Source organism: Xenopus laevis, chromosome 6S, assembly GCF_017654675.1.
Source record: "Xenopus laevis strain J_2021 chromosome 6S, Xenopus_laevis_v10.1, whole genome shotgun sequence".
NCBI classification, from domain to species: domain Eukaryota; kingdom Metazoa; phylum Chordata; class Amphibia; order Anura; family Pipidae; genus Xenopus; species Xenopus laevis.
The window spans coordinates 110,823,244-110,847,728 of record NC_054382.1 but is presented as its reverse complement, the minus strand read 5'-3'; the positions used below and the strand labels follow the sequence as shown (position 1 = coordinate 110,847,728).

The window sequence follows — 24,485 nt, the reverse complement described above, 5'->3', positions numbered from 1 at the left end:
TGAAAATCTTCATAGTCACTCCAGCTAAAACCTGTCATGTAAAAGTCAGTGTCAGCTTTTCATTCGAAAACTCCAAAAATTTTAGTTTTCCAAACGGCTTTTCAGGCTATGATTAAGGGAAGGTGTTCCCGAAACGCGTAAGGCCTATGTATCTTTGCAGTACTCAACAATAAAAACCTGTTTTTTACCGGAGTGCCGTCCTCCTGTTCGTATATTTTTCGAAAAAGTTGCACGATTCTAATTATTGCACAATTTTGTCAAGACTTTTCCCAAGCATACAATTTTTGTTTAGTTTTAATGTTTACATGATTTTTTAGTATACTTAAGGTATGAAGACCCAAATTACGGAGTGAGCTATTGTCCTGAAAACTCCATGTCCGGGGTATTCTGGATTACAGGTCCTATACCTGTAGTCTTGAGTCATTGGTGCTCTTTGTGGCCCTGAACAGCTTCCCCTGCGCAGCCCCCTAAAGACAGCTCTAACATGGATGTCAGATTTACTAATTATGTGCTATTCAAAAAATAGCTCTTACAAATATACATCTGTGTACATTTCCCCCCATGACATGGCAATAAACATATAAATAACATTATGGATGGCAATACCATAAAGCTATGGAGGAAAACGCATTGTCAATTCTATCATGAAACTGACCATAGTACAATTTAAGTCATAAATAATTTAAAGAAAATATGATTTCTCATGGATCTTCCCCGAAGTTCCTTTACAAATTGTTTACATGTGCATTTGCCCAGAATCCAGCCTGTCGGTCTCCATGTTAATCCTGTAAATAAACACAAAATAGAACGGTTACGTTAAAATAGAAGTCGAGCAGTCAGAATTATATTGAATAAAATGGTGAGGTGCCATTCCTTGGGTAGCTAGTGCAAAAATATGGATTTTAAGTCTAAATTAAAATGACCATCACTGTTATTTTCTGCATTTCCACTGGGCAGATAAAGAAATAAACTAGACTTCTTTGGGGATCAAGGTGGCACCATTCTTCCTCTGCTCCCAGATGTCAGGGGAGGAGGTAAGGACAGGGCCCAAATGGGTGCTGTGCCTCCTGACTTACTTGCATGTTATTTACAGGGTGGGTGGAGGGACACCTAGGCGGTTCACCTGACCCTTTTAGATCAAGTGCTCACTAAAGCAGTGAATGCTCAATTTGCACTATGAAAAGAAATCCAGCCATTCTTCGTATGCAGCGTGCAAAGTGCATAAAAATAATATTATACATTTCTAATTATACATACGTGAACGTTTTGCCCACATTTCATTAACATAGGGACATTATTATTCCGCAAACAACATAAAATCTTGTCAGGTCTGAGACAAACAATAACTGCTGATGGGAAATATCTGTTCTGAAATGTTGCAAGCCTTTATTATGAGACATTGCTGTCTAGCTGTGGAAAGGCACTTTTGCTAAATAGCTGGATCAGTTGAGATGTATGGGAGGTATATGAGCTGCTGATGAAAGGAGTAGGTCGTTAAAATGCTAACTCACAGTGCCTAGGGGCTGACAGAAATATATATAGCCTGGCAGGGGTTAATTAATGTAAATAATTCTATAGAATCCCATAATCTAGAGATTCAACGTTAGCACGTGAAAATTGTGATTGGTACACATTGATAGATGGTCACAATCCACATCAGTCAAAATCCAAAAATATATTCCAAATCATTCTCTCAAAGTTTAAAAAATCACTCTGTATTCAGCATAAATATTAAAAAGTAGGCATACAGACCACTTGATGCTCCGCCTTACGTGTTTCGTGTACACAGGCACTTATTCATAGGCATTACACAATCCACAATCCACACATTACACAATCCACATCAGACTAGACAACAGCACATCCAGGAACACATCCATCGGTGCATGCGTGCCGAGTGGCGCCACTTGCGCATGCGCGTGATGCTGGATGCGTATGCGCGCCGAGTGGATCACGCGTCACAGTAGGGGAGCGGGGGCCGGAGGGGGACCCCGGGACACCAGTCCCGGTGGGCCCTGGTCCCCCCAGTCCGGCCCTGATGGGACCTGTTATCCAGAATGCTCAGGTTTTCCAGATAACGGATCAGTAATTTGGATATTTCATACTTAGTCTACTATAAATCATTTAAACATTAAATAAACCCAATAGGCTGGTTTTGCTTCCAATAAGGACTAATTATATCTTAGTTGGGATCAAGTACAAGCTACTGTTTTATTATTACAGAGAAAAAGGGAATCATTTTTAAAAAAATTTGGATTAATTGGATAAAATGGAGTCTATGGGGGACGGCCTTTCCTTAAATCTGAGCTGTCTGGAAAATGGGTTTCCACATAACAGATCCCATACCTGTACCTGAATTCTAAGCTTTTAACTGAACTGTTGTTATATTAGGCTGATGTCAATGACACCTGGGTCAGATGAATTGCAAAAAAAAACTTACTTGAATCAGTACTTGGACCCTAGCAACCAGATTGCTGAAAATGCAACCTGGAGAGCTGCTGAATAAAAAGCTAAATAATCAAAGCAAGATATAATTAAAAATGAAAACCAACTGCAGATTGTCTCAGAATATCCCTCTCTACATCAAACTAAAAATTAACTCAAACGTGAACCTCCCCTTTAATAAAAAAACAACCCCCATGAACTTGCTAAATACAGCAAGAACTGTAGCCTCTAAGGTCCAACCAAATGTCACAAGTGATTCTGTGGCTACTTATATCTACTACTGTGAATAATCACACGGTTCTGCAAGTGGGTTGAACAGAAGTTGTTTTCAAATAGACTAACTATATTAACAACTAGTGATGGGCGAATTTGGGGCGTTATGCCGAAAAATTTGTGAATTTCCTGCGAAATTCACAAAACGACAAAAAATTTGTGAAATGGCACCGGCATTCCAATTTTTGGACGTCGGTGTCCGTTTTTGCCGAAATTGCACCGACATCCAAAAAAAACGGACGCCAGCATCCATTTTTTCTTGAAACCGGCAAATTTTCGCGGCAAATTTATTCCCCTGTGGCAAATCACTGGAATTCACCGCAAATTTGCTCCTGGCGAATAAATTCGCCCATCACTATTAACAACGTTAGACTAACATTGATTCACTTCTCTTTTCATTTCGCTTTTAGAATTGTTCAGCCCATAGTGACACAAGGACCCTCCTTTTTCATAATGACATTTTGTCATTTTCGTGTCTGGGCACAAAAGGTGAAGGTCTTTTGCTAATTAATCGTTTTTTTTCCCAGGACCTTCTCATTTTGCTGGTTTTAAGGTGACAGACATGAGAGGCTTTGCATTTGCATTACGTGTCACACAGCTGAAGACAAATTTATATTTAATTCCCATTATATGACAGATGGAAATTCAATAGACATTCAGTATATTAATAGGCACAAACAGCCGGTTACTGTTAGTTCTTACCCAAGTGACGAATTTTCACTTATAAATCCAAACACCCCAGGCATTCATTCCAGCAACAGAATTCACTTTTCTTTTCAGGCAAGGGTTTATGTCTGTGTGTATTACTATCACTATTTATATTGCGCTACTTGTATATGTAGCAATTTACATTTTTATAATACACTTACAGACAGAGGGAAAAAATACCATACATACATAAAAAAATATATAGTTACAATGATTAAAAGAAATGTAAACCATTGAAACAAAATTGTTTTTTCACGTGTAGTATACTTTAATAATACTTTATCTAGTGTTGAAGATATAAGCAGTTTTTTGTCCTGGTCAGTTGAGTTGATGAGAAGAGGAAAGACTTGTGATAATGCTCTGCTTAGAACTGACTAGATTTTTTTTATATACAAAAAGCTGCTCTGTTTATATTCAGGAAGTAGAATAGAAACTACAAACAAATTGTATAATGCTGGTCAAAAACGGTGGTTGTTCACCTTCCAAAACTTTTTTCAGTTGAGTTGTTTTCAGATTGTTCTCCAGAAATAAAAACTTTTGAGTGTTCGAGTCTGACAGCTCAGTAATTCAGGCACAGGCTCTAAACTGTTACAATTTTGCAACAATTAGGGGGTTATTTATTAAAGTCCGAATGCTTACAACTCGAAAAAGTTGAGCTTTTTTACTATAAAATATGAATTTTTAGTGAAAAAAAAACTTCAAATTTTTCAAAAATTTATTATACTGCAAAAAAGTCAAAATCCGAAAATACGCTGTCTTCAACCTGTTGGGGTCCTGTAGTAGTCGATGGCAAAGGTGCTATTTGCAATTTGAAGATATTACTGTTTGCACTGGTTTTCATATGATAATCTGAACATTTCGGCTTTTCCTGCCGATTTTTTGAAAATTTCGGACTTTTCAGGCGTCCAATTAGAAAAATTCATATTTTAGGGGGTTATTTATCGAAGTCTGAATTTATCTCAATATTTTCTGCTACAAACTTCGATCAAATCTGCTTGGTTTTTTTACGCTTATTTATCATTACATTTTCCAGCAAATTTGGTTTGCGGGAAAAAAACTGATTTTTCCGGATTTTTTATCCAATTTTTCTCGTTTTTTTCTGATTTTTCACCAGAAAAATTCAGAAAACTCGGAAAACGGGGTATTGCACGAAACCCAGCGCACATTTAAAAAATGATTGGGACTTTATTTATTTGTTTATATGCAACCTTGATAGGTCTGAGATGCCAGGTTTTCTGATTCTGACTTTTCCATCCTTGGGGTTTAATAAATTCTGAAAAATTCATGATTTTTTTAAAAGTTTGATTTTATAAAAAAAAAAATTTTTTCATGATTTTTGTATTCGGAATTTAGTAAATAACTCCCTTAGTTGAGACATTTTCCAGCAGCATCTCTGGTAGTGATGGGCTAATAAATTCACCTGGCACGAATTTTCGGCGAATTCCCGCGTTTCGCCATCGGCGAATAAATTTGTGAATCTCCTGCTAAAATTTGCTGGTAAAAATTCGTCAGCGTCAATTTCCGTTTTTTTCATGAAAATGTTCGAATTGTGCGATTTTTTTTGTGAAAAGGTTTGATTTCCTCGATTTTTTTGTAAAAACGTTCGAATTACTCTATTTTTTTTAGGATTTTATGAGTTTTTCGTGAAAACTGTAGAATTTCACATTTTTTTCGCAAACTTTCCAATTTCACGATTTTTAGCGAATATTTCGCTGTTTCGCAAATTTTGCGGGAAATGGGAGAGATTCACCCATCACTAATCTCTGGAGTATTAACAGCTATTGTATCAATTCTAACAGCTGCCTTTAATGAAACTCAGAGATTCTGCTCAGCAGGGACAAAGATAAGAAATGTATCAACTACATGTATTTAGAGGGTCAGCAACCCCCCTCCCACAGCTGCTTTAGAAGGTGAAAAATTAAACTTTACAGTTCAATATCAGAAAAATAGTCACACGTAGAAAATAGAAAGTGATTGGAAAAAGTTTTTATTTCTGGTGAACAATCTGAAACCAACTGAACTGAAAACTTGTTGGAAGGTGAACAACCCCTTTAAGGCTCGGTGTTATATGCTGGAATACTGAGTTAGTCATGCACCCCTACAGTCAGTGATGGAAATCTCACCCCAAAATGCTGCCACTAAAGTGCAGAGCTACATAATATCCAAATGGCGTCAGGACAATCTGGTAGGGACCTATGAGATAAATGGCCACAGGTTGCATGTATTAGTTTGGTGAACAAACATACTTACTGGAGAAGAATAGTTCAATTACTTGTGTCTTCTATATCTGAGATGTGATTCTCCATCTTAAAGAAAAAAACCCAGAAGATTTAATTTTGCTAAATATTTAGGTGAGACATCTATAATACAGATATGGGACCTGTTATCCAGAATGTTCGGGACCTTGTGCTTTCCGGATAATGGGTCTTTCCAGAATTTGGGTCTTCATACTTTAAGTCTACTAGAAAATCATGTAAACATTCAAAAACCCAATAGGCTTCCTTTAAGGATTAATTATATATTCGTTTGGATCAAATACAAGGATCTGTTTTATTATTACAGAGAAAAAGGGGGAACAAATTTAATCTTTCGTTTATTTGATTATAATGGAGTCTATGGGAGATGGCCTTTCCGTAATTTTCTGGATAATGGGTTTCCGGATAACAGATCCCATACCTGTAATTATAGGGCACCTGTCACTCGCTCATTATGCAAGTAAGTGTGTTCCACATGGCCACGTGCGTAATAGAAGGGCCACAGCACTTTATGGTGGAGGAAACAACTTTTAGGTGATAGTACCCTTTGTTTAAAAATGCATAGAGAAAAGTACACACTGTTAAATTAAAAAACAAAAAAAATTTTTTTAGGTTTCTTGGGTTCAAGACTTTTTTTTGCAGGCTCACATTTGTGCCTGGCCCCCACATAAATATTTTTTGATGTAGCTTTTAGAACTTCCAAGACGCAAATTCATTTTATCTTAGATCTCTTGGTGACAAACACAGTAGATGGGTGAATCCAGGACAGACCCCCTTCTACCCAATACTTTAGAAAATCCCATAAATTTAGGAAAACAAAAAGAGCACAAGGTTCCTCGTTATTGAGTCTCACAGAGGCCCCAAAGGTTTTTAAAAAGCATAAAGGTAAGTGGGTTTATAGTAGCAAATCACATGGTAAAAGTTGTTATATTTATACACACAATATCCTTAAAGTTTATTTGAAATTCATTAAAAATTAAAGACACATAATTTACATATTAACTCAGGCAATCACAGGACAAATAACATATAGACTTTGAAGACACATTTACTTCTCAGTTGTTCCCGGGTGTTAAAAGTAAGTTACATTTTTTATTATTTTTAAAAACTTGAAAAGTGAATGAATGAGGGTTTTTAAATTTTTCCGTATGCAAATTAAGCATCGCTAGCGTAACTTCGCTTTGCTTGGCGAATTTCTAAACCTTACGCTTCTCCTGAGCGCAACTTCGGATTTTAGTGAATTTGCGTAGCGCTGGCGAAAATACGCCTGGCGAAGTGCGGCGAAGCGGACGCTGGCGCAACTACGAATCTTAGTGAATTTGCCCCAAAATATCTATGACTTGTGGTTACTATACTGGAATAATTCTAATTGCACTCTTTAGTGATAGGAGCAGATCAAATAAATGTTTACTTTGTGAGGGTCTCCTAACTTTATTCATATGTTCACATCAACTTAGGGGCCGATTCATCAAGAGTCGAATATCGAGGGTTAATTAACCCTCGATATTCGACTAGGAACTAAAATCCTTCGACTTCGAATATCGAAGTCGAAGGATTTAGCGCAGATAATCGAACGATTCGAAGGATTTAAATCCAACGATCGAAGGAATATCCTTGGATCAAAAAAACTTAGGAAAGCCTATGGGGACCTTCCCCATAGGCTAACATTGACTTCGGTAGCTTTTAGCTGCCAAACTAGGGGGTCGAATTTTTTTTTAAAGAAAGAGACAGTACTTCGACTATCGAATGGTCGAATAGATTTTTACTTCGAATCCTTCGATAGTTGTAGTCGAAGGTCGAAGTAGCCCATTTCGATGGTCGAAGTAGCCCAAAAAAACTTCGAAATTCAAAGCTTTTTACCTTCGAATCCTTCACTCGAAGTTAATGAATCGGCCCCTTAATGATTCCTTTGTGAGGATCTCCGAACTTTTGTCGTAGGAGCACATCAACTCAATGAGGATCTCCAAGCTGACATGTTGGAAATCAGCCACCTTGGTGGTGACAAATCCAAACTGAAAGACTTATGGTCAGATTTATTAATATCAAAGTACAAAATACTGAAGAATTCTCAGCAGTTTTAAATTTTTCCCATTTATCAAAACTTTCCTCATCCCGAATCATTCCAGCATGACAAAAATAAATTACATAGGAAATTCCAGAATGTTTTTTAAATTAAACAATGTTTCTGGGGGCCTGATAAATTGCCCCTTTATTTTTTATTTAAAGTACTATTAATGATAAATATGAACACTTCACCTGATTTTATTTCTGACACTTGAAGGGGCAGATTTATCAAAGTTTGAATTCAAAGTTATGTGAATTTTTTAACTCCAATAAATTCGAAAGCACTCACAACTGGAATGGGAATTTCCTCTGGAAAAAATTCGAATGTCAGGAAGGCAATGAATAGTGATGGGCGAATTTATTCGCCAGGCGAGAATTCTGGAAATTCGTGAATTTTTATCCTTGTCTTAATAGTAATAATGTAGCAGCTTGCAAAGGAATATATAAAAACATATTGAACATTAAAGGGGTGGTTAGCCTTTAAGTTAACCTTTAGTATGTTATAGAATGACCAATTCTAAGCAACTTTTTAAATGGTCTTCATTGTTTCTTTTTTAAAGTTTTTTAATTATTTGCATTTCTCTTTTAACTCTTTCCACCTTTTAAATGGGGGTCACTGACCCCCTCTATAAAGGCCCTCTCCAATTCATATTTCAGTCTCTTTTTCAAATTAGTGCATGGTTGCTAGGGTAATTGGGACCCTGAAATTATAAACTGAAGAGCAGCTCAATAAAAAGCTAAATAACTCAAAAACCACAATTAATAAAATATGTAAACCAATTGCAAATTCTCTCAGAATATCACTCTTGATATCATACTAAAAGTTATAGCAAAGGTGAACAACCCCTTTAACTTCCATCCTCCATGATCCATGTGAAATTGACATTGAATATAGGATGCACTGCCTAATTTAATTATCATCATTTCAATGGGTATTTATTTAATCTCTTGAACGTTTGGTCTCATCCTTGTCCAGCCATCAGCCATCTTCAACTATATCTACAAGGTGTAGCCAGTAAATTCACTTTGTCTCTTTTCAAAGAGGTATAACTAGAGTGCAGAAGCTATTGGATACCAGTCTGTTTATGGCACATTTTGGACGAGCGTCCGGAAACTTGCTTGCGTCATAACCGCCACGCGTCAACACTATACGCGGGTGTTAATTTTTGAGTTATGAGAATTATTCACCATTACGCAAATTTCACTGGAAATTCATGAATTTTTCCGCGAACCAAAACGGGAGAAATTCACCCATCACCATTGGTGAGGCCAATGGATAAAAATGGTGTAAAATGAGGGAAAATCAAGGGATGTAAAATTGAGGTTTCACTTTCATTATTTGCCTTTATCTTTTCAACTTCAAGGAATAAACACAATTATACAGGCTCTCTGGACAAATGTAAAGATGCCCAGAACATATTACACAGTAGGCTAATAGAAAAAAAAATTCATGACCCCACTTTCTGGTACAGTATATGGATAGACTACACGTAACCTATCCATGTATCTACAAGACTTGCCTAAACAAAAAATTTGTAGTTCACTTTACCCAGATTTTTTACCCAAATCTAATACAAGGATAATGGAAATCTTTTGTGCTGTATTACTGACTATTATATATTACTGACTATTATATATTAGAGTGGATACTAACTCCGCTTATTGAGAAAATTTTCCCGTTAGGTGCCCATTTTGTTATTTTTGCAGAGCACGTCGATTCCCTCATAGATCTTTAGTTGACATTAACAGCCGCAGTTAGAGTATTGCACTTTGCTGCTAAGTCACTTTCTAGCACTTGTGATATGTGGATGTGTTAATAAATAAGCTAATAAATGGCTTGCTTGCCCAGCGCTATTAGCTAACTACAGTTTGATTTTCGCTGAATCCTAATTTCATGCACTCACAAAAAGGGTGCACAGGAGGGAGCTACATTATTGCAATATCTCACCAGCTCATTGCTGCCATCTTCATCAAAGTCTTCCTCTATACCATCAGTCATTTCTTCACCGTCTGCATCATGTCCTCCCCCAATGTGCTCTTCAGTGGAATTGTCAGCCGTTTCTGATTTACAATCATCCAGAACTAAATCTGTATGATCTTCGGTTTGCTTTTTTTGAGCTCCTTTTCGTAAAAAGAAAGTAAAATGAAACAAACATTTGTTAGAACACATACTTCCCTTTGGTTACGCTCAGTTAAAAAGAAAAGTCAGAAAATGGCAAAAGAAGTCTGAAAATGACAAAGGTTGAAAACACACAGCCTCCCACCAATGGAGCAAGTCCTAGCCTTAAATTCAAAGAAGGAAAACAAATTCTCTCTTAAAACCTAACATGGTATGACCTATCCCTACCAAGGGACTCCATTGTGTCTTTGGAAAAAGTAATTTTTAAATAAAGAGGGGCCCCATGTATATTTTATGACTTCTTATATAATTATTGAATGCTGTAATTTGTATACTAAATATAAACATGAACTTACTGCACCACAAGCCTAATCAAACAAATAATTTATGCTTTCAAAGTTGGCTACAGGGGGTCACCATCTTGTAACTTTGTTAAACATCTTTGCAAGACTAAGACTGTGCACATGCTCAGTGTGGTCTGGGCTGCTTAGGGATCATCATAAACAAAGCTGCTTGAGTTCTGCATGGCTGGGAAATAAGGCGGGGGCTCCCCCTGCTGTTCATAAGTATGATGGTTTCCCTGCTCAGCAGTTAGGGACCGTCTGACAATTCCTATCCACAGCAGTAAATGAAGGGAGAATTTCACTGCATACAGTCAGGTTTCTTATAAAAACGGTACACATTTTTTAATTAAAGTATATTGGAGATAGGTTTCTTTTTCATTAAAGAAAGTAAAAATGGGATTTTATTGTTTTGCCTTTACATGCCCTTTCATTAATAAGAAAAGTGTGGGAATTCACGAAGATGCTGGTAAACACACAGGGGCACATTTACCTAGGGTCGAATATAGAGGGTTAATTAACCCTGGATATTCGACCGTCGAAGTAAAATCCTTATCGAAGTCGAAGGATTTAGCTCAATTCATTCGATCGAACGATCAAAGGAATAATCGTTCGATCGTTCGATTAAAACCTTCGAATTGAACGATTCAAAGGATTTTAATCCATCGATCGAAGGATATTCCTTCGATCAGAAAATTGTTAGGAAGCCTTAGGGGACCTTCCCCATAGGCTAACATTGGCCTCAGTAGGTTTTAGGTGGCGAACTAGGGGGCAAAGAATTTTTTAAAGAGACAGTACTTCGACTATCGAATGGTCGAATAGTTGAACGTTTTTTACCTCGAATCGTTCGATTCGAAGGTCGTAGTTGAAGGTCGTAGCCCATTCGATGGTCGAAGTAGCCAAAAAAAACATTCGAAATTCAAACTATTCTTCCTCTATTCCTTCACTCGAGCTAAGTAAATGGGCCCCACAGTGTCAATCACCAAATTGTAAAAATGTCGTAAGAATGAAAAAATCACAGAAGGTATCTTATACAGTAGTTTCATGGATTTGTCATAATGGCGCTACATTTTAGTGTCATATACACGGGAAAAAAACTTGTTATTGAGTTGTGCAAATTTCATTTATTCTCCAAAAAGTTACCTCTATACAAAATAAAAAGCCAGATTAACCTATCCAGAATTTTAGTTGACATTTTCATAATGGTGGCGTTATTTTGGCAGAAAAAATGTCTGTAAAAATGTAGTGGGTTTGACTAATTCTCAAAACACAAAAATAGCTAGCTAGTAGAGGTTGAAAATAAGGGTAAATCTGTGAATAAGTACAAAGGCACAAAAATGATATTTTTATACAGCATTTTTACCTTTTCCTTTACCAACATTTTTCTGAATTTCCTCCCCCATAGAGTACTTTGGCAAAACATTCAATTTGATGAATGTTTTTGTTTCAGCTTTCACACTGTAACTATGAGTTGCCCTTCTCTACACTCCCTCTCATTCCATCATTTCCTTGTTATGCGTTTTATAAAAAACATTATGATTCTCTGTAATACTATGCTACTGTATGTACTTATGAATAAACTGTATTAAACTTAAATGTAAGTCAAATTGGTACATATGTCTTAGAACAAAAGTGAATGCATAGAATAACTCTAGGGCAGCGTCTGCTGGACTTTTCTGGTTCAAACCCCTTACGACGAACTTATTTTTCAAAGCCTCCCTTAGCTCATAGTAAGGTTCTCAATGAAGGTAGATATCATGTGCTTATTTAATAAAAACATTTAATTTGTGAGGTTTTTTCTACTTCAAACAAATTCACAATTTTTAAAAAACTTGACTGCTTATTTATGAGAAAATCCAAATGTAATAAACTCACTTTTTGAATTTTGAATACAACTATGAAAAAAACTTGAATACCTCGAGTTTATAGGCTTAAAAAACTCGAAATTGTGAGTTTACAAACTGGAAAACTCAAAACTCTTGAATAAAAACAATGACTTTTGAAAAGGACAGCTCCCATTGACTTATGCATGACTTCACCAGCTTTTAGATGCTGATTTTTTACATTGCATTTTTTTTTTTTTTGCTTAATGAATTCCAGACATTCGAATTCGAATTTGTGTTTTTTGTGCAAAAAAATTTCCTTTTGTGTATCAGCCATGCAGTCATAGTTTGTGTATTATCTGTGGCAAAATCTAACACTTTTTATTGACCTTCTACCAGTGTTTTCAGTGGTATCTATGAAGAAAAGAAGCCATTTTACCCAAATTTTCACCTTGACTGACCCTCCCTGGCACTGTTCTGAAACCCATTTCTGCAGAACTGTAAAGAGACTGTTCATCATTCACATCGGCCCCTTGTTCCAGTGGAGCTTACAATTGAAGGCTCCTATCACGTTCACAATATATACCCGATTCACCCCACGTTTACTGTATGTTTGTAAATTTTATTGTGAAACCTAATAGAAATGATTACACTTTATACTGTGCCATTAATCTATTTATTATAGCAGTTATAAAGCAGAGAATTATAGGAGCTGCTAAATAGTGTTTCAGTAGCACCTATGAGCTAGTTGTTATTGCTGAACCGGTCCTGTAGAAATATAATTAGTTTCCTTTTAATCGTTTTTTATGGGAAATGAATATGCTAATTTTCATCCCTGAATAAACATTAGCATTTTCATTATTATTTCATTCTTAATATACACTGCGAGAGAAAATAAAATGAGTTTAATAAAAACGGCAGTCTGGCACAGGGTAGATGCCTGTAATTCACTGGTAAAGATGCCTGGAGAAGGTCCTCATCTGTCCCTGTGCTTCAGGGAATTAATAGGATCTTTTAGAGGGGCAAAGTGACCCTGCCTCTGTAGACAAAGGGATACTCTCTATTTTTTATGCTTGTAAGTCTTTCCACTTTATTCTGCATTTACCAGACCAGTCCGGGTTTTCCCTATTATTGCCTATTGTCAAGTTAAATGGTTTCTTAGCTTTAAAGGGCATGTAAAGGCAAAAAAATAAAATCCCATTTTTACTTTCTTTAATGAAAAAGAAACCTATCTCCAATATACTTTAATTAAAAAATGTGTACCGTTTTTATAAGAAACCTGACTGTATGCAGTGAAATTCTCCCTTCATTTACTGCTATGGATAGGAATTGTCAGATGGTCCCTAACTGCTGAGCAGGGAAACAATCATACTTATGAACAGCAGGGGGAGCCCCCGCCTTACTTCCCAGCCATGCAGAACTCAAGCAGCTTTGTTTATGTCGATCCCTAAGCAGCCCAGACCACACTGAGCATGTGCACAGTCTTAGTCTTGCAAAGATGTTTAACAAGGTCACAAGATGGAGACCCCCTGTAGCCAACTTTGAAAGCATAAATTGTTTGTTTTGATTATGCTTGTAGTGACGTCACAGTGACGTGTGTGGGGAATTTGCACACACACGTCACTGTGACGTCACTACTTACAGTTTCCCGCCACTTTTGGGTTTAAAAGGTTGGTGAGTGTTTGTATGTTCACTTTGAGAAAGGCTTGATTGCGAGCCGAAACGTTAGTTGTTTTTTGACCTAAATGTGTATATGAATAGACACTCACGTGGTGAGGATTCCAGACAAGCAGATCTTTGCCCAATTTAGCCAGCCAGTTGGACGTTCAGTTGTATGGAACCTGGCCAGTACCATACGAAGGGTCTATAGCCTAATAGGATTTGATAAGGTTGTCATTTTGGCCCCATACATAAATCAATAAGCTGCCAACGTATGGCATCAGATAACATCTGCCAGTGTATTGCCACCTTAGGTGATTAAATCAGCATATAGCATAAATATACATTTAGACTTGAAAACACTAATCAAAGCAGACAGCATCCCTACACCAGATGTGCAGTATAAAAGGGGGTGCAAACATGGCATTGCTTTGGTAATAATGTACAGATCTGTACCACCCAATTGTATTGTTGGTGATCAAAAAAAAGTAAGACCTAAGTGAGTGATTGTGTGAAGCTCCCATAAACTGCAGTGCATCTACAGACAGATATAATTATATAATTACATAATTTTAAGAGAATTAAGAAACAAATGTAGGCATTAACACAGGAGTGCCCATACTTTACTAATGCGAGGTCTACGTTTAGTGATCTTGTCCCATTATGATCTACATCCATAAAAGCAGTGTTAGCATTCTGTTCCATGGAAAATATTACTTAAATTTAGCTATATGAGAAAATGTATATTGTTATATTTAAATATCTATTTCTTATGTAACTGTAACATAATAAATATCTGAATGAAAAGAATGAAACAGGAGGGTGATTTAGTCAAGCTGTTTGTTGATAGTGTCTTGAGCTCTACTGATCACCAACTAAAAGTCTACTGGTAGATCCCGATCTGCCTTTTGGACACCCTTGGTGTAACAGATTGTTTGGGTGTGTGCTTTTAATAAGTACCCTGTCTAGTTTCTCAAATTCTGTTTAGTTTTCAGCAGCATTTATCCTAGGAAATTTTCCTAGGCCATGTGTAATGATCTGTTAGTTGGCATTCTGATAACTTGCTGTTGCACTACATGCTCTATCCGGAACGTATTAATAAAAAATAATAAAAAAAAAAAGATGTCATGATTCTTAAAATATGAATTTGTTTTCTAAATTAGAATGCAAATGTAAGGATCAATGAAGAAAATAAATATGCAGCAGCGAAGACAGCCAGTGATTATAAGATACTAAACCTTACCAACATTCCTGTGAATTTTTGCATATTTTGCTACTTGAAATGCTCGCTTCTCCATGTCTGTGGCTGGAATAAATTATTCAGCGCTGCTTGCGGCACCACAATACAGGGGGAGAAAGAGGCCTTTCAAACCTTGTCTTTGAATGCTCCTGAAAGCTTCGGAGAATTGTCTTGCAATGCGGGCAAAGCATTTCCAGCAGAGAAACCGCTCAGTGGAGAATTTTTAATATAAGCGTCCGCGGAAAATGCTTTGCTTTGAAGTAATTTAGGATTTCTCTCTCAAACTTGGTTTACAAAGGCTGACTTGGATCTGTTCGACTGTTCATAGCAAAACTTCTTAAAGGATAAGTAAACCTTTAAAATAAGTCAATGTGGAATTGATGAGAGTGCTATTCTAAGCACTTTTGTCAATTACATTCATTATTTATTTTCTTTTTCTTCCAAGTTAAAGGATACATGTGCTGTTAATATGAATGAATTTTGTTCCAACAGCGCCACCTGCTGGTTCAGTTTCTGACCAGTCTGACCACCAAAGTAGTCAAGGAAGTTGTCAGGAGAAAGAAAGAGGCTGCTCTGATGTTCTTCTGCTTAGGAAAGATTTGAGAGAGGTTTCTAATTGTTTTCCATGTATTCAAACACTATTCTTTAAACTGTGTCAACTCTTTTAAAAGAAAGATGCACTTTCCTCAAAAGAAGGTAAAAATATGCTGAGCAGGTTTTTACAAAAAATAAATAGCTCGGCTTCCATATCCTGCCAAACTTTTTATTTTTGGGATGGGAAAAAAACCCCCACTTGGCAGGAAGCAGAATCATTTGAATCAAGAAACCACTCAAGAGTTTAGTACCCAAAGGTTTGAGCATTCTTAAATCGGGGCCCTAAATGTATGGGGATACAAATTACAGAAAGGCCCCTTATCTGGGGGTCCCAAGGTTTCTGGATAATGGATCCCACATTTGATGCATGACATGACTTAAAGGGGTTGTTCAACTTTGAGATATCTTTTAGTATGATGTAGAGAGTGATGTTCTGAGACAATTTGCAATTTGTTTTCATTTTTTATTATTTGTGGTGGAGTTATTTAGCTTTTTATTCAGCAGCTCTTCAACTCTCATCTTAAGCAATCTGGTAACTAGAGTCCAAATTACCCTAGCAACCATGCATTGATTTGAATAAGAGACTGAAATATGAATAGGAGAGGCCTGAATAGAAGGATCAGTAATAAAAAGTAACAATAACAATACATTTGTAGTCTTACAGAGCATTTGTTTTTTTAGAAGGGAGTCAGCGACTCCCATTTCAAAGCTGCAAAGAGTCAGAAGAAAAAGGCAAATAACTATAAAACTATAAAAAATAAATAATGAAAACCAATTGAAAAGTTGCTTAGAATTGGCTGTTTAATAACATAATACAAGTTACCTTAAAGGCGAACCACCCCTTTAAGCAAAACCTAAGTCCAACATCATCCAATATACTCCTGTCTCTGATCATTCCTACTGCATGTTTGTAATGAAGATATTCTACGTACTTTGATATTATACACATTAACAGTTTTAGTTTGAAAGTAAAATCAGGGCCACAAATCAACTATGAAAAAGGATTAGAATAGAAAAAAATGTTGATTTAAATATCTCATCAGTCACAAGGTGCCTGAGCTGGATTCATTATAGCGCGCTGATTTGTATGCCAACATGCGCCCCACTTTGTATATTCCATTCTGTTACATTCATGTAGCAAATTTACAAAATAATGTGTAATGTATTAAAAAATATGTATTCAATTATTCTGCACCTCTGGGAATTATATCCTGAATTAGGCTGAACTTGATTTTCACTATGCTCTTAATATACTGCAGCTCTTGCAATCTATGAAACTATGCGTCATGCTAACCGACCTACAGCTGAAAACCAACACGCCAATTCTTAAGTGAGCCCCAGAGCACAGAATGGAGCACCAACATAATGGAAAATGAAAGCGAATACCTCATATTTACCTGCTAAGCCAAATAAAGACTTGGTGGCACATTTACATAGGGTCGGATATCGAGGGTTAATTAACCCTCGATATTCGACTGTCAAAGTTAAATCCTTCGACTTCGAATATCGAAGTCGAAGGATTTAGCGATTCAAAGGATTTTAATCCATCGATCTAACGATTTTCCTTCGATCAGAAATAGCAAGGAAAGCCTATGGGGACCTTCCCCATAGGCTAACATTGATGCTCGGTAGGTTTTAGGTGGTGAAGTAGTTGGTCGAAGTTATTTTTAAAGAGACAGTACTTCGACTATCGAATGGTCGAATAGTCGAACGATTTTTAGTCGAAGTCGTAGTCGAAGTAGCCAATTCGATGGTCGAAGTAGCCAAAAAAATACTTCGAAATTCAAAGTATTTTTTATTCTTTTCCTTCACTCGAGCTAAGCAAATGTGCCCCATGATATTATATTTTTCCACTGTTGCATTTCCCATTCCAGTTTCTAACTGGCATGCTTAGAGGGTTGTGTAACTATATATTTTTTTCCAGCCATGACGTACAAACTACACCTAGGGGGTAATTTCTAAAAGATAACACATAGTAACCAGCCAGCAGATAGTTTTTAGTAGTCAGTTGTTGTAAAGCAGTAACCTGATTGTTTCATATGTTATTAGGCTTGGTGCAAAATGTGTTTCTTTTATTACATTATTCCCCTAGAATCTGTATTAGGCCAAGAGCTGTATGACTGGGATTTACAGCTATGTGCACTAGTAGAATCATACAATCCAATCCAATACACCTTGATTGTTCCCTATGCATTATTTAATGGATATATTAAGCGGTGAATGTATCTTCAGTTTAATTGCCCTATTGTGTATGAAGGTATTGCTGGCTCAGCGTGTAGTTTTTGCCTTACCTAAGCATCCATGGTTTCAATGGAAGTCTGACAGTAGACCCTGTTTTTAAGTTTTGCAAGGCAACGCTAAAAATGAATGTAAATTTGAGAAACCGTAAAATCTGTGAAGAAACTAAAGTAGCGTGTGATCGCCAGACCACAAATAACTGCCGAATAATCTGTCAAAGTGCAAAAACGAGCGACGTGAAATTGGGGTTCCACTGTATTTATAAGCTCTTTTTTATTAGAAGCCAGAAGCCCCCCCTCCCCTTTTCTTCCTTTCTGTATCCTCTCCCCCCCCTCCTAAATCTTGAAAATAAAAGATTATTCAAAGAAGCCAGAAGGTGACACATCTATGAAGTCATGGCATAACATCATCTGCGGTATGGCCAGACAAACAGGGGTATAATAGTTTTTATATCAGAAACAAATCCCTACGTTTCCTTATAGCCTGAACATAGAGATACTACAAAGCGATGAGGGTCTAGTGGTCCTTTATTATAAGCTAATTATTGAATAACACATGTGAATGTAGCAGGAGTCAGACATCAGGAGTACAGCACCAGCTTGCTTAATCCCTTAGGGTTAGTAATAGTTGCCCGTTTGACCTAAGGTCATTGTGGCATCAACAACAGCATCAACACAAGATAATGCCTTGAAAATGGATGGGAAATAAATTGGAAGCACAGCAATATCATCAATGCTGGTAAAAGCTACATGACAATAAACAACTGATAAAAGAAATAAAGTCCCAGGTATTTACATTGCACCTTTCAGAAGATGGCAACCCAGCAACATGGTTTTAGAAGCACCAGAATACCTCCTTCCATTTTCTCCATATTTGCCAGCCAATTATGTTGCTCTTGCTGCTCTGATATGTGAACTTCTTCCAGCCGTAGCAGACAAGCACATTTATGAATAATGCAGATTTCACAGTAGGAGGTACCAGTGGGGACCTTGAACTTATCATGTGGAAAAATGACAATACCCTCCTACTCTTTGTGCTATGGTTTTGTACTGCGCAGGAACACTTGGTCACTCTCTCTAAAAACAGTGCTGTTATTCACAGTGAATTCATTGGCCCCCAGCAGAACTTTACAGTTAAATGACCTGTATTTGAACTGGAATTGGAGTTGTATATGGAACACCCCACTGACTACTAATATCCTCACAGTAAGGGATACATTGCTCTTTACATAAATATCATATAATTGTCACGTTCATTTTTCTTATAGTCTCCAAGGGGCACATGTATCAAGGGTCAAATTTCGAGGGTTAATAAACCCTCAAAGTTAAATCCTTTCGAATTTGAATATCGAAGCGCAAATGAATGAAAAAAATTGTTCGATCAAACAATAAAATCCTTTGCATCGAACGATTTTTTTTTTTTTAAACTCTTTATTTAACATAAAGTTTACATTCACGACGTTACAAAATCTGCACAATGTTAGCACAAACCTCAGATCAACACACATTATGCATTGTACAAAAAAATGAAAGAAGGGGAAGAGCATGGCATCCACAATAGAAAAGAGAAGTCATACGCTTCCCAGGTATACCTAAACCCAATGAAGGGAAAGCCCTTCCGATTTATTGCTTACAATATCAGCGTTCCATAAATGTAAACAGAAAGAAAAAAGGGAACAAAAAGAGCAGACAGAAGAAGGGGAAGGGTAGGGAGAGAAAAAGAAAAAAAAAAAAAAAAAAAAAAAAAAAAAAAAGGACAAAAAGGAAACAACACTAAAGCATCAAAACTGTCCGAGCTCGGGGGAAATCAAGGAAATATGAGGATCCCAATCTGGGAGTAAGTTAGCATGGTGTCGGGGGGTGTAGAGCGACCCAAGGAGACCAAACTTTCTCGTAACTCGGTAAACGAGAAGTGTGTAAGGCAGCCATGTATTCCATTCTTCGTATGTCCTGGATAGCTGTGTTCAGCTCAGTCACTGAGGGGGGCTGTGGCTTCTTCCAGTTGCGAGCTATGACCCGTCTAGAAGCCGTCAAAATCAAAGAGGCTAGCCTTTGGTTATGCTTCTTAAGCCCTGGGAGTGGAGACCCGAGCAGAAAAGGGAGTGGGTGTCGCTGTACAGCAGTCCCAAACAGTGAGGCCAACATGTCCCGCACCTCCTGCCAATAATGTGCCAGGAGAGGACACGTCCAAAAGACATGGTAGAGAGTCCCCACATCACCACATTGCCTCCAGCACTCTGAGGACACTGACGGGTACAATGAGTGGAGCTTGGCCGGCGTCAAATACCATTGCATTAAAATCTTATAATTTGTTTCTTTGTGGGTCACACATATCGAAGCCCTTTTGAGGTTCTCCCAAATCCGAGACCATTGCGGGAGGGGTATCTCCTCCCCTAGCGCCTGTTCCCAGGCCAACATATACCTATGTTTCATGAAAGAGGGCTCAGTGTAGGTGTTAAGTACGCCATAGATGTCAGATATAAGCCCCCTTCTGGATCCCCTAGTTGCCATAATCGTTTCCATAGGGCTGAGTACGGAAGGGGCCTGAGAGCCCACCACTGCCAGAGCAAAATGCTTGAGTTGAATGAACTGATAGAACAACGAGTTATTGAGCTCGTACTTGGCTTGAAGCTCCTGAAATGAATACAGTTTACGAGTAAGTGGATGATAAAGATCTTTAATCTGCAGTAGACCGGCTTGTCGCCAGGGCTGTGCGAAAGAGTCCTTGAGGCCAGGAGGAAAGTAAGGGTTACCCCAGAGGGGGCTTAGCCTGTATGGTTCTGGGGATATACTGAACTGTACCTTAGCATAGTTCCACAGTGACACAGTCAATTTCACCGAATTCAGTACACAATCCTTGGGTTTCAGCAATTTTTTCGGATCCCATAAAAAGGAGGAGATGGCAAAAGGAGAAACAGTATCATTTTCCAGAGACACCCATTTCCCACAGTGTGACCTGGCCGACCATGCCACTGCCTGTCTCAGGTGTGCAGCCAGATAGTACCTAGTAATATCTGGAGCCCCCAGGCCCCCCCACTCCCTCGGGGATGTAAGTACCCTCTTAGAGATTCTGTGGGATTTAGCCGCCCATATGAATTTAACTAGTTTAGCCTGGATCTGTCTCAAAATTGTAAATGGGACTCGGACAGGTAGGGTCTCGAAATGATAAAGCAGTCTGGGAAGGGTCACCATTTTCACTGTGGCAATCCTGCCCAGCCAGGATAGCGAGTGGGAGGTCCATTTTTCAAGATCTACGCAGATCTTAGCAAAAAGTGGGGTGTAAGCATCGAACGATTTTAAGCGATCGATCAAAGGATTTTTATTTGATCAAAAAATGTTAGAAAAGTGCTGGGAAAGGTCCCCATAGGCTAGCATTACACCTCGGTTGGTTTAAAGTGGTGAAGTGTGAAGTAAAAGTATTTTTTAAAGAGACAGTACTTTGACTATCGAATGGTCGAATGGTCGAACGATTTTTTACTTCGAATCGTTCGAATCATTCGATTCGATCGAATTCGACCCAAAAAAATACTTCACAATTTGCAGTTTTTTACATTCGAATTCTTCACTCGAGCTTAGTAAATCTGCCCCCAAGTGTTCATTCTGTTGTCACTCCATGTTTGTAGACTGTACATATAAAATGTACTTGCTTTCTACTTCTTTTTTTTAGTTACTGCTTCTGTATATATAACTATTTAGCATTTCATATTTGCAGCATTCACGGCACAGCACAAAAAGAACTAGATTATTTCAGAACTCACTCTTGCAATATCAGATACATGACATAAAGTGAGATACAAAATAAAACAGTATTATTGCCATTAATATATCTCTAGAGCCAACCTGCAGCACTCCAACTATTGCAAAAGTACAACTTTCAGTATCCATCCTGGTTCAAGTGACTTAAGAGGTTCTGAATAATGGAAAGCCATACATTTTTTCATTTATCCACTACTGGCAACTGTATGTTTACTGTATCTGTGATAGATTAATTGCTTTCAGTGATATCTTACAGCAAAACTCAAATAAAGTTATGTATTACAGGTATGGGATCTGTTTCCCGGAAACCTGTTATCCTGAAAACTCCGAATTACGGAATGTCTCTCATAGACTCCATTATAATGAAATAAGCCACACTTTTAAAAATGATTTCCCTTTTCTCTGTAATTAAAAAAAAGTACCTTGTACTTGATCCAAACTAAGATATAATTAATCCTTATTGGAAGCAGAACCAGCTTTTTGGGTTTATTTAATATTTACATGATTTTCTAGTAGACTTAAGGTATGAAGATACAAATTATGGAAAGATCTATTATCCAGAAAACCCCAGGTCCCGAGCATTCTGAATAACAGGTCCCACACCTGTACCTGTACCAGAGATACATTTGTGCTTGTAAAGAACAGAGGTTACGTACAATTGGATTTCGGTAGCAGAACTTCACCGTACCTTTAATACAGGACTCACAGGTGGTTTTAAAAAACATAAGCTGTGTCCTGATAGGCCTTGCCCCCTTGCATTCCTGAGGGGGGGGGGCGGTAGAGTCCAGTTACCCAATGTCCCTGAAATCAGTGCTAAATAGTCAGCTCTTGTGCCCAAGTTTGGGACTTACTATGGTGGACCCATTTTGTTGAGAATTCATCATGTCTAATATCCCCTTGCCTCCAGGACCAGGAAATTCTATGTTTTCCATTTTTTTTATATTCTGTTTGATTGTTTATTCAATTATGACATTTTTGCAACATGTTTTTAGTACATGCACACTGTTATACCTTTTATAATATTAAATATAAATTGTATAAGTTTTGTCCTTGATACTCAAAAGGTAAAACTCTACAAGCGCTTTTCATCAGATATTATCTGATCTTCCATGCAATGCCACACCACGGCATGAGATTTTGTAGGATGCTAAAATATCTGATCCACTAGACTAGAATGTAAAGTTGGATCAGATAAAGTCCAGTGGAGTCTTTTCTTCATGCATTTACATCTGGCAGTCAATATATTTCAATGAGAAAAATAAGTCTTTCCGACACCATCCAATTTTATTTTGTTGGATGAAGATGTGGCATTCACACAGCAGTTGTGTTGTATTGAAAATGTTACATGTAGTTTATGCATCAAATGTTTCCATCAGTCCCATTATATTTTGACCCATGCGACTACATCCGACTTGACTTGTCAGATGTGTTTTGTTGATCCGACCCCATCCTACAAAAGCGCTTGTGGAGTTTAGCCCTAAAAGAACCCTATCCTGTGAGTGTAACTGTGTGCCTTAGCCCTCTGCATGCTGTATGTGATTAACCATTTAACTGCTGGTTGGAAGAGTGTGTGTTTCAATTACCTTACTCAATTACTAGAGTACTTGGTATGAATCTGAGTCATCTCAGAGTGCCATGAATCTGAGAGTGCCAGTAATGAGTTGTGTGGATTTTGTGGGTTTTGGTTGTTCTTTGGGGTGCTGTTGTGCTAGTCTAAACTGTGTGCAAAGACAGAGTATTATTTTTCGCCACCAGCATAGATTGATGCTTAGATAACATTCAGTAGAAGGTGCTGTCTCATTATAACAGAGAAGAAGCAAATTAGTGAAATATGACTAATTGTTTGTTTAAAGGGCATGTAAATGCAAAAAAATAAAATCCCATTTTTACTTTCTTAAATGAAAAAGAAACCAATCTCCAATATACTTTAATTAAAAAATGTGTACCGTTTTTATAAGAAACCTGACTGTATGCAGTGAAATTCTCCCTTCATTTACTGCTGTGGATAGGAATTGTCAGATGGTCCCTAACTGCTGAGCAGGGAAACAATCATACTTATGAACAGCAGGGGGAGCCCCCGCCTTTATTCCCAGCCGTGCAGAACTCAAGCAGCTTTGTTTATGACGATCCCTAAGCAGCCCAGACCACACTGAGCATGTGCACAGTCTTAGTCTTGCAAAGATGTTTAACAAAGTAACAAGATGGTGACCCCCTGTAGCCAACTTTGAAAGCATAAATTATTTGTTTGATTAGGCTTGTGGTGCAGTAAGTTCATGTTTATATTTAGTATACAATATACAGCATTTCTAGCCTCATTCTATTTTAGACTTTACATGCCCTTAAATAGGACAGTATGGGAAAGTGAATACTATAACGAATTAATTTCCAAAGAATAGACCCCCTACCCATTACTGGAGCAGTGCCTAAGCATAAGGCACAGTGGTAGTCCTTGGCCTACAAAGACCAGCATTCTTCCTGAGGTCAGCAGGCCTAGGATTATACTGGTAGGTATAGTTTAGGAAGGGATGGGAAAAAAAGAAAAAGTATTCTACTGAAATAAAGAGTTTTTGAAGAAATCAAATTTGTATTTTTCTTCTTTACTGCAGTTTTTCTTTATCTTGACCTTTTCTAAAATTCAGAATGAAACAGTTGATGGACGGTGATTAATTTGATTAAACTAAGTCTTTCCACTTTCATTGCTTCAAACTTCTCCGCACTGCTTGACCTTTCCCTGAAACATCATTTTATGGCCACTTTTCATACAAATATATCTGTAACGAAATCGCAATGGCTTGATTGAATATGTTACCATGATGAAAAAGCCGTATTGCACAGACCTTCACGTTCTGTTTGATAAGCTAGTCGCCAACTGCTTTGGGAACAGAAATGTTCTATCTTCTATCAAACTTTGTTTTAAGTAGGATTTTTCTTATTCATGGGGCACCCAAGTTAAAATATACTTTGAGGTGGC

The 24,485-nt window shown here is 37.5% G+C and overlaps 1 protein-coding gene across 5 annotated transcripts in view; it reads right to left on the bottom strand.

Moving 5' to 3' along the window:
* Positions 1-273: 273 nt before the first annotated feature.
* The window catches only part of ralyl.S (RALY RNA binding protein like S homeolog), a 376,246-nt gene continuing 352,034 nt past the window's right edge, over positions 274-24,485 (bottom strand). For all 5 annotated transcript variants that reach the window (XM_041567934.1, XM_041567933.1, XM_041567932.1 and 2 more), the window contains 3 exons: positions 9,694-9,866; positions 5,677-5,732; positions 274-785 (listed from right to left, as the gene is read on the bottom strand). In XM_041567934.1, coding sequence (XP_041423868.1) covers positions 5,691-5,732; positions 9,694-9,866 — 215 coding nt within the window. In that variant the 3' untranslated portion in view covers positions 274-785; positions 5,677-5,690. The remainder of the gene's footprint in view (positions 786-5,676; positions 5,733-9,693; positions 9,867-24,485) is intronic.